This window comes from Durio zibethinus, chromosome 19 (genome assembly GCF_047325235.1).
Source record: "Durio zibethinus cultivar Kanyao isolate XHJ-2024 chromosome 19, ASM4732523v1, whole genome shotgun sequence".
In the NCBI taxonomy this organism is placed as follows: Eukaryota; Viridiplantae; Streptophyta; class Magnoliopsida; order Malvales; family Malvaceae; genus Durio; species Durio zibethinus.
Genome location: NC_143180.1, coordinates 3,507,428 through 3,518,096, shown reverse-complemented (window position 1 = coordinate 3,518,096; position 10,669 = coordinate 3,507,428). Strand labels below are relative to the sequence as shown.

Below are 10,669 nucleotides of genomic sequence, written 5' to 3'. Positions count from 1 at the left end.
TTAGTTCAATTAGATCATGCAATTTTTTTAAAAAAATAGTATCTAATAGATTTAAAATTTGAATTTCAACACTTGCAACATTTTTTTTATTCCTATGATTTGACTTTTTTTGTATAAAAAAATCTAATCTTTTTTCAAAAGAAAGTTAAGAAAGTTTAAGCAACATTCAAATTGGACAAAAATAAGTTTGGTAGGATGACTAATAAAATCAAAGAATTCAATATTTCAGTTCTTTCTTTTTTTAAAAATGTCGTAGTTTGAAGATAAAAAAAAGTTATAAATATGAAGATTTGAATTTTAAATTTTTTAAATATTATTTTTTAAAAATAATTATATAAATTAATTGAGTTATTTTTTAAAAAATATTTTGTAATAACAAATTCAAAACCTGAATTTTTTTTTTTTGTATATAAGAAGTCAAAACCTAAAAATAAAAAAATATAAATATTGAGATTTAAATTTTAAACTTATTAGGTGTCCTTTTTTAAGCAAAATTATTTGAATAAATTAAACTAAATTCTCTTTTAAACTAAAAACAAGTTTGGTAGGACGACTAATATTTGGATAACATATAAATAAATGTCTTTTTCTGGCAGATGAAAAAAAAAATGAAGTCTTGTAATGAATGTCTTTTTTTGGCGGATAAAAAAAATGATGTCTAGGTGACTGTATTGATTATGCTAGGAGATGTCATAAATGTCAGATTTATGCTGACAAGATTTATGCTCCGCCATCAACATTACACGTTCTAGCTCCTCCGTGGCCATTCTCTATGTGGGGCATGGATGTCATTGGTCTTATCACTCCAAAAGCTTCGAATGGGTATAGATTCATTTTTGTGATGATTGATTACTTCACCAAATGGGTAAAAGCTGCATCATATGTTAGCGTGACCCGATTTGTGGTATGTAAGTTCATAAAAAGAGAGATAATATGCAGATATGGGCTTCTAGAGACAATTATTTCGGATAATACCAAAAACTTAAACAACAAAATGATGAATGAAGTATGCACTAAGTTCAAGATTTGTCATCGTAATTCGGCACCATATCGTCCGAAAATGAATAGGGCAGTGGAGGCTGCGAATAAGAATATCAAAAGAATTCTGGAGAAAATGACTGATACTTACAAAGATTGGCATGAGAAGTTATCTTTTGCATTGCATGCTTATAGAACATCAGTCCGAACATCTACTGGGGCCACCCTGTTCTTTTTGGTATATGAAATGAAAGCTGTGCTACCGGTCGAAGTAGAAATTCCCTCACTGAGATCCTGATGGAGGTAGAGTTAGAGGAAGCAGAATGGGTTCGAAATCGCTATGAGCAGTTAAACCTCAATGAAGAAAAAAAATTGTCAGTACTTTGTCATGGTCAATTATATCAAAAGAGGATGATGAGAGCACATGACAAGAAAATTCATCTCCGTTGCTTTAGGGAAAGAGACTTAGTGCTAAAAAGAATCCTTCCAAATCAACATGATAATCGAAGAGAATGGACACCAAATTAGGAAGGCCCGTATGTGGTGAAAAAGGCATTTTCTTGTGGGACATTGATTTTGGCAGAGATGGATGGAGGTGGTTTACCTATTCCAATAAATTCAGATGCTGTGAAAAAATATTTTGCTTAAAAAAATGTTAACTTATTTAAGCTGAAAACCTGAAAAGGTGGCTTGGATGTGAAGCAGAAGCATCATCAGAAAAAGATCCTAGGGGCAAGTATAGTGTGACAAACTCTGAATGATCAAAGAAGTCATTTGATTTAGTTTTAGAAAAAGAATCTGAAAATATTTTGTTCATGATTATCTTATGATCATTCTTTGGATACCCTTGTTTCAACTCAAACACTTCGCCATCTAATGAAACATGCTATCTTTTCTTTGAAGACAATGCCTGTCCATTCTTTTATTCTCATTTGATAATTTTATTCATCGTACAAATAGGTGAAATGTGTGATTGCATTTTGTTTGTCTCGAACTTAAAATGATGAAAAGAAAAACAAACATGAAAGATCTCAGTATTACTGTTTAAAGTTGACAAAGGCAAATGAAAAAAGATGAGAAAAACATGATAAGATATTGATGTTGCAGACTTTAGAAGAAGAAAAATGAAGAATAAAATGGACAGAAGTTAAGAACAGATTGGTTATATAGCAATTGTTGAGAATTCAAATAAAAGAAGCAAAAAGTGAGAGATTTCAAGAACCTTTTTACTACAATGCATAATTTTAATTGCATTACATGCATTGCATTTAGAGCACTCAGTACATCCATCCATGAGAAGTTGTAACAAAGATAGAAAATTTTCATTTCTTAATGAAAAACAAAATTTTGGTAAAGACAATGATCAAACAAAAGAATTCAAAAGAAGAAATTTTACTTGTTCAAAGATGAGAACTCAAATTTAAAAACAGATAAGATTTTTTTAAGTTGTTGAGCCTTTGCTGAGAGGAGCCCTTTCTAAGAGAAGATTTTAAAGTTATTGAGCCTCTGTTGAGAGGAGCTTTTCCAAGATAAGAATTTTAAAGTTGTTAAGCCTCTGCTGAAAGGAGCCCTTTTTCAATATAAGAATTTTAAAGTTATTAAGCCTCTGTTGAGAGGAGCCCTTTTCAAGATATGAGATTTTAAAATTATTAAGCCTCTACTGAGAGGAGCTTTTTCAAGATGAGATTTTTTAAAATTGTTGAACCTCTACTGAGAGAAGCTTTTTCAAGAGAATTTTAAAGTTGTTGAGCCTCTGCTAAGAAGAGCCTTTGAAATTTTCAAAAATATCGATTGAACCTCTGTTTAGAGGAACCCTTTTCTATCGAACCAAAAAAAAATTTTTTTTTTTTGCTCAATGTTTCATCTTTCCAAACAAAATGGTTGTTTGTTTATCTTTGTCTTATTCTTGATTCACAGAAATAGGCAAAGAGGGGCAATTGTAAACACCGTTTATTATTATTATTATTATTTATTTAATTTTTTTTCTCTTTTTTTTCTCTTCTTTCTTTTCTTTTTTCTTTTCCCTGCTTCTTCTTCCTTATCCGTTTTAAATCTAGTGCATTAAATGCACAATTCTTAAAGTTCAAAATCATCGTCGCTAGCTGTCAGCGATCGATCGGCAAGCTGCCAATCACGCATGACAGGCGTGAATTTTTAGTTGAAAAAAATGAGATTCAAATCCCAGAAGATCTAGGATTTTAATTTCAAAAAGCTCTATAAATAGAGCTTGTTATCTGCAAACAAAAGGGGAGGAAGAATCGAAAAAAAAAAGGGCAAAAAAATTTTACAAAAAAACAAAAAAAGCTTCTGTAAAAAAAAAATTCTACAAAAACACAAAAAAAAGCAGAAATAGTCCCTTGGAATGGGGAACCCAGCACCAAAATACACATACAAAATGACACCAAAAAAAAGCAAACTAGAAAAACAAAAAAAAAAAAAATTTTTTGGCCAAAACTTTGAAGGTCGATCTGGGTCGTTTGAAATACTTTCGGAAGAAACCAAGCCCAGATCTGTGTTTAGGGGGACGAGAAGGATTTTTTGAGTTTTTTTTGGGATTTTTTGACCACCTGTGACGGCGACCGGTGATCGACGAACGGCAACGGTGACGACGGTCGGTCAAAACCCTAATTTTTTTTTGGTTTGAGAGGAAAAATGGAAGTTTTTTTGTGGGGAGAAGAAAAAAATGACTGAAAATTTTTTTTTTTGGTTTTATATAAGCAACTAAAACGACGTCGTTTTAACCTCTGAGGATCTGCGCGTTAACCCGTGACCCGACCCGGGGTCCGCGCATCCGACCCGACGACCCGTTTCTCTTTCAGCCCCTGACCGATCCATCTGAACCGGACTAGACCGAACCAGACCAAACTAAGCCGCCGATCCGATCGGACCCGCATTGATCGGACAGTTGACTAGTCCGGTTTAGGTAAAAAAAAATTTTTTTTGAATTTTTTTAAAGATTTTTTTAATTATTATTATTAATATTTATGCATGTAGAAATGTTTAAATTTATCAAAATAAATTTTTATTAATAAAAAATTGATAAAAAATAATAATAAGAAAATAAAATTTTATCCAATGATGAGATTTAAAGGTATTCCGAGTAGTGATGCCTATAAAATCTTTAGGTGAGAAGAATTTTTTTAAATACTACCAGTGTATTGGAGTATTTATAAAAATTTTTCAATATAATAAAATTTTTTTTTTGTTAGTAATAAATAAAAATTGATTAATATATTAAAAATATAAGTAATAAAAATGAGAAGAAAAGAAATTTTATCCAATGATGGGATTCTAAAAGTATTTCGAGTAGAGATGTTTTAAGAAATTCCTAGGTGAGAAGATTTTTTTTAAATATTACTCGTGTATTGGAATATTTATAGAAAAACTTCAATACAGTAAAATTTTTTTTCTTCAAAATTAAAAATAAAAAAAATTAATAAAACAATTAATAAAATTTTTGAAAAAGAGAATAAAATGTGTGCATCAACATGTTTTTATTTGCATTGCATACATGACATAATTTTTTATGAAAAGTAAATTCGGACCTCCAAAGATGAGATTCTAAGGTATTCCGAGAAGTGATGCTTAAGAAAATCTCCAGGTGAGAAAGAGTTCTTCTAATGTTATCAACGTGCTGAAACATTTTAAGAATAATTTCAATAAAAAAGTTCTAATTTATTTTTCTCAAATAATATTGAATATAAAAAACAATAAATAATAAACAAAAGAAATCAAAGAAAATTAATTTTCAAATACAAAAAATAAGACTGTTTTTATTAAAATCAAAGGATAACACGTTAATTGGTATCGTTTTTTTAACAGGCATTGTGGGGGTGCTAATCATTTCCCACGTGTAACCGACTCTTAAATTCAGACTGTTTCGCAGATCATAAAATTATCTTTTTAATAAATTTTAATTAATTTTAAAACTTTATTAAAAAGATATATTTTAGTAAGTGATCAATCGCACCTAATAAAAAAAAATTGATGATGACTCTATTATACTTTTTATTTTATTTTTAAATTCGTCGAATAAACACAAAACCATTATGACAATGCCGAACAGATAGCATCAATGCACTATATGAACCTACTTGGGAGAATGGAAATGTTTTGAAGGACATGGATGAGCTGGAGTTTGATTGATACTCCATTTAATTTAGCTGCAGCTAAAGGGGAATTTTGTAGGGAGATTATGAACTTAAAGCCATTATTCACTGGGTAGCAGGTCTCAACCCCCTTCACGTTGCTTTGGAAAACCGGCCAAGAGATATGGTCTATCGTCTCCTGTACGTGGGTAACAACCTCATTCCTAAGATGCACTCTTTTTATAATTTTTTTTTTCAAAAAAGAAAGTTAAGAAAGTTAGAGCAACCTTCAAATTGGACAAAACCAAGCTTGGTTGGATCATTAATATTTGGAGTCAACATAGAAATAAATGTCTTTTCTCGGCGGTTGAAAAAAAATAAATGATATCTTGTAATAAATATCCTTTTCTGGCAGATGAAAAAAAAAAAATGATGTCTTGTAAGCTTATCTAGGGACCCAAAAATTAATTATGTACTATAGCTTATCTAGGGGTCCAAAAATTAATTATGTACGATAAAAAATGATGTCTTGCAAGCTAATCAAGGGGCCTAAAAATTAATTATATACGATAAAAAATAATGTCTTACAAGCTTATTTAGGGGCTTAAAAGTTAATTATGTACGATTAAAACTTCTAAAATTTTACTTATCAACATTACAAATTTTTTTTTTATTTTTTTGGTCTCAAATTGTTATTATATATTAATTTTTCAAAATTTAAAAAAGTTTTGATTTTAATATATTTAACATTAAATTTTAAATTTTTTATAAAATTAAAATTTCATAATTTTTAATGTTAAAAAACAAAAAATTTTAAATATAAAAAATAAAAAATTTGGATATTCCAAAAAAAAAAAAATAATTTTAAGATATTTTATAAAAAATAAAAAAAATAGAAGGAGTATGTAATTTCTATTGCAATCTATCCTACGATGTCCACATACTTTTTTTTTTCTAGTCTTAATGTCTTTTCTTTTGATCCCTAATTGTTCACTTTCAATCGTTTATCATTGATATGAGAGCTTATCTGAAAAAGTCACTATTAATTTTAAACTAAATAATGAAAAATAAGAGATAGTAGTTTTTGACTCATTATTTGAGGATTATTATTTGAGGATCTCGAGGATGTTGATAATAAAGCACTCCAAGAGCATGGCTAATAAAATCAAAGAATTCAATATCTCAGTTCTTTCTTTATAAAGAAGTCGGTAGTTTGAGAATAAAGAGAAAGATTTTAAAATATTGTAAATATTGAGATTTAAATTTTAAATTTATTATATATTAAATTAAAAAAAAATTGTATGAACTAATTGTGATAAGCCTTCGTTTAAAACATATATTTTTGAATAATAGTGATTGAATCAAACGTTTGAAGTGTAATTTCAATTCTTATATAAAGGAAACCACTCTCCTATATCTTTCTCATTCCGATTATTCTTCAAATTTGTTTCTTTTAACTTAATAGCCTAAACCCTTTCAATTAATCTTCTACCTATTACCATCACAGTCAGTCCTTTTGCAATGAATGAGAATTTGAAGAAAGCTGCGGCAAATGGTAACATCGACGAATTATATGATTGTGTTAGGGAGAATGGAAAAGTTTTGAAGGACATGGATGAGTTGGAGTTGGTTGATACTCCACTACATATAGCTGCAGCTAAAGGCCACATTGAATTTAGTATAGAGATTGTGAACTTAAAGCCATCATTCAGTAGGAAGCTCAACCAAGATGGTCTCAGCCCCCTTCACATTGCTTTGAAAAACCAGCAAAGAGATATGGTCTATTGTCTCCTGCAGGTGGATAACAACCTCGTTCGAATCAAAGGAAAAGGAGGCTGTACTCCTTTGCATCTCGTAGCCACGCTAAATGACCCCCTGCAGCTCGAGTTCTTGGCTGAGTTCCTAAAAGAATGCCCTCGAGGTATCCAAGATGTCACAGTTCAAAACAAGACTGCTCTGCATATTGCAACAGGAAAAGCTTTTGAAATCCTATTAAAATGGATTTGGAGGACCTCTCACCTCTCCCTAGATGAGAAGAAAGATATTCTAAATACGAAGGACCTAGATGGTAACACTGTGTTGCACCTAGCTGTCGACATTAGTGTATCCCAGGCATGATCTCATCTCTTCACTTTTCATTTATTCCAATTAATTTGATAATAGAATTTCTAATTGAGGGCTTCTATTTGCACCATTGATTTTGCTTTTTACATTCCTCATTTGTTTTTTCCAAAATTATCTTTAAATGAAATTATTTAATTATTCTTTTCACTTTTAAAAATATTTGGATATCCGGTAAATTATAAAACTTATCAAATATAAAAATCTGATAAATTGAAGAACTTATTGGATGTGTATCTGATAAGTTATGTAACTTATCAAATTTTGAAATCATAAATTAGCTAAAACTTTTAGGAAAAATTACAAAAAATGGTTTTATTATAAATTTTATTAATTGGAATAATGAAAAAAATTATTATTGAAAAGGAAATCATCAATTTTAAGATTAATAAAAAAGTTGATTTTATTATTTTGATTTAAGAGAAAAATAAAGTATTATCAGATCCTAAATAAACTAAAGATAAAACAGTTAATGCAGTTTTTTTTATAAATTTAAAATTATCATTTTTTAATAGTATTTTTTCTTTTGGTATCAATTATTAAAAATTTATAATAGACTAGAATTATTACCTTTTTTAATAAAAAGAAATAAAAAATTTGATAATTTTTGAAGTCTGTTATAAGATTTTAATAATTGATCTATCAAGAGAAAATATTTATTAAAAAAGAAATGATGAATTTTAAATTTATAAAAAATATATATTTACTATTTTATCCTTAGTTTAGTTAAGGCCTCATAAAATTCTCAACATCCTTTTTTTTTTAATTTTAATACTTATGATTTTCTTTCCAATACTAACGTTTTTATTATATGAATTAATAAAAATTTTAAATAAAATTCTCTTTTTGTAATTTTTTCTAAAATTTTCAAAGCTATCCTATAGATATCAAAATCTGGTGAGTTATATAACTTATCTGATTTCTATATCCTGTAAGTTTTGTAATTTATTAGACATGGATATTTGGTAAGATATTTAATTTATAGGATTTTTTATCTGACAATGTAGACTTCTAAAAGTGAAAAGAATAATTAAGTAATTTCTTTTAAAGATAATTTTAAAAAAATAAAAAAATGTAGAGAGAAAAACTTTGGTACAAATGGAAACTCTCTTTCTAATTAGAAAAGAATATAGCTATTATTGGTTAAAATAATAAAAAAAATCTTTAAATTTTATCATTTTAATTTTCTAAAGAAGCTTTTAGCGTTTATTGTGCTTAAATAAACTTCTAACATTCATTCTGTATCTAAATAGGTTTTTATCACAAATGGAGAGTTGACTTCTACTAAAATCAACACTAGTTGAATTTTTTGTTCACAAGAATTACAAAATTTAAAACAATTTTATTTATGATATAGATAAAAATTGAAAATTAATTCTTGAAAAATAATAAATATTTTAAAATATTTGAAGTTTTAGTTACCTTTTATGTGGATAAAAAAAATCCAATTGGCATTCACTGTCATTAAAGTCAAACTTCTAGAATAAGACTTTAATTGAATATAAAATGAAAGTTAATAATTTATTTGTGTATGATAAAATTATAGAAGTTTACCAAAAAAATAAACAAGTTAAAGATTCATTTAGAATTTTAGTTTTACTTCTCATAGGGTTAATGTTATGAATAATTATTGAATTATAATTAAATATTTAATATGATATTTAAATTTTAAAAATTTTTAATATAATATTTGAATTTTTAATTTATTAATTAATGTGATCATTATTTTTAATATAATTAATTTTAAATCATAGCATATGACCGACAAACATTTTTTAAAACATTAAATTAATTAACAAATTTATAATGCGAGTTTTACATTAAAAATTTTTTAAATTTTAATTTTATATTAAATATTTTATTATAATTTAAAGTCATTCGTAACATTAACTCTTTCAATTAATGTTACTTTTATTCATGGATTATCCAGGAATGCATCAAAATATTATTGAAATGTAAGGTTAACGTCAACGACGTCAACAAGAAGAATTTAACGGCCCTTGATATCACAGAAGTAAGCAGGCACGTTGACTGTTTTAGGAGACAGAGTACCAAGAAAATGTTATGTCGTGCCGGAAGCAAGAAATCTCTCTCAATTCCTACAAATAGAAATTTACATGAGTTGATAGTAGAGTATTCAAGTGTCTCTGTTCTTGAAAGGTTATTCATTGAATGGAGAAATGATCTTCGAAACACATCATTGGAGAGGAGCAATGCTTTATTAGTAGTGTTGGTTCTGATCCTGACAGCCACTTACCAAGCCACTTTCAGCCCTCCTGGTGGTCTTGGCCAGGGTGACACCAATTCCTCCACCACCAGCAATACTACTACAACTACCCTGACCGGCCAAAACAATACCCTGACTCAACATTCCGATCAACATGTTGGGGTCTCAGTTATGAGTACGAAGAGTTTCCTTTTCTTTTTTATCCCAAATAATTTGGCTTTATTTACTACATATTTCTTAACCATGAAACTACTATTTCTTCTTTCTAGTGGTCGTCTTACATATATGGTACTTATGGTACCATTGACAACATTATTGGTTTGCCTGTTAGGCTCAATGTTGGTCATATCACCATCCAGTCTTTGCACTTACATTGTTGTCCCTATCTGGTCAGCATGCGTGTGCTTAACCTTCATCTTCCTTTTATTACCCGATCGCATTCATCGGGAGTTCATAAAAAGGATGAAGGAGGCCCTGCCCAATCTACAATGATAGAAAAGGCAAAATTTGTATGTAGGCAATTTGTTTCATCAACATAGGATTAGGCATGCACTGGATTTCGGTCATACGCCATCGTTAAAAGTTTTTGAACTCCAATGAAAAGATTAAAGAATTGCCACAGAACCTATTAATGTTAGGATATATGTAAAATAATTAATAAATAAAAGGGTACATGTGGCAATATTCTAATCTAGGAGTCCAAAAGTTTTAACGGATGTATTTGGCTAGGTTCTTTGTAAATTATTATTTGTGGATTTTGTATTTGATTTCCTTTCTGTAATTTGTTCTTATGCAATTAATAATACATATGTGTGACTTACTATTTAAATAGCTTCAATGTGAGTTTTATTCTTGATTAAGTTAATAAACATTTTGTTTTTGAAACATACGGTTTCATCTAAATGAGAAGAATGCGAAAATTCAAACTTCAAGTCTATTTTTTTTAAATTTAATCTATTCCTTAAAAAAAAGTAATAATTCATTACTTGTTAAAATTATTAAGATTATATAAACTGTGCAAATTTCATATGCATAATTTTATTATATAGCACAAATTGTCCCGAAATGCTGCTGGTTTTTGCTTGTGATCATCAATTTCTCTTGCATCATTAATTCATGCAACCTTGAAGCCAAGCTTCATCTTGCAGCAGGAGAGACACCATTCTTACGGATAATTGTCTCTAAAACCATCTTCGATAGTTTCTTTCCTTTTTCCGTCATAGATTGTCTGTGATGTGCTAGATGAAAATGGAAG

The 10,669-nt window shown here is 28.6% G+C and overlaps 1 protein-coding gene across 1 annotated transcript; it reads left to right on the top strand.

Moving 5' to 3' along the window:
- The first annotated feature begins 6,587 nt into the window (after positions 1-6,587).
- On the top strand, positions 6,588-9,953 carry LOC149513342 (ankyrin repeat-containing protein BDA1-like). Its single transcript, XM_089748641.1, has 3 exons — positions 6,588-7,178; positions 9,118-9,576; positions 9,684-9,953. Exons 1-3 carry the CDS (start codon positions 6,588-6,590, stop codon positions 9,951-9,953), a joined length of 1,320 nt encoding a protein of 439 aa, XP_089604767.1.
- Positions 9,954-10,669: the final 716 nt, after the last annotated feature.

Excerpts from the sequence above, each read along its gene's own strand:
- LOC149513342 (XM_089748641.1), top strand. The coding sequence starts at position 6,588 with ATGAATGAGAATTTGAAGAAAGCTGCGGCAAATGGTAACATCGACGAA. Across the intron at positions 7,179-9,117 it reads TCGACATTAGTGTATCCCAG|GAATGCATCAAAATATTATT; the intron begins GCATGATCTCAT and ends TGGATTATCCAG. Across the intron at positions 9,577-9,683 it reads ATTCCGATCAACATGTTGGG|TGGTCGTCTTACATATATGG; the intron begins GTCTCAGTTATG and ends TCTTCTTTCTAG.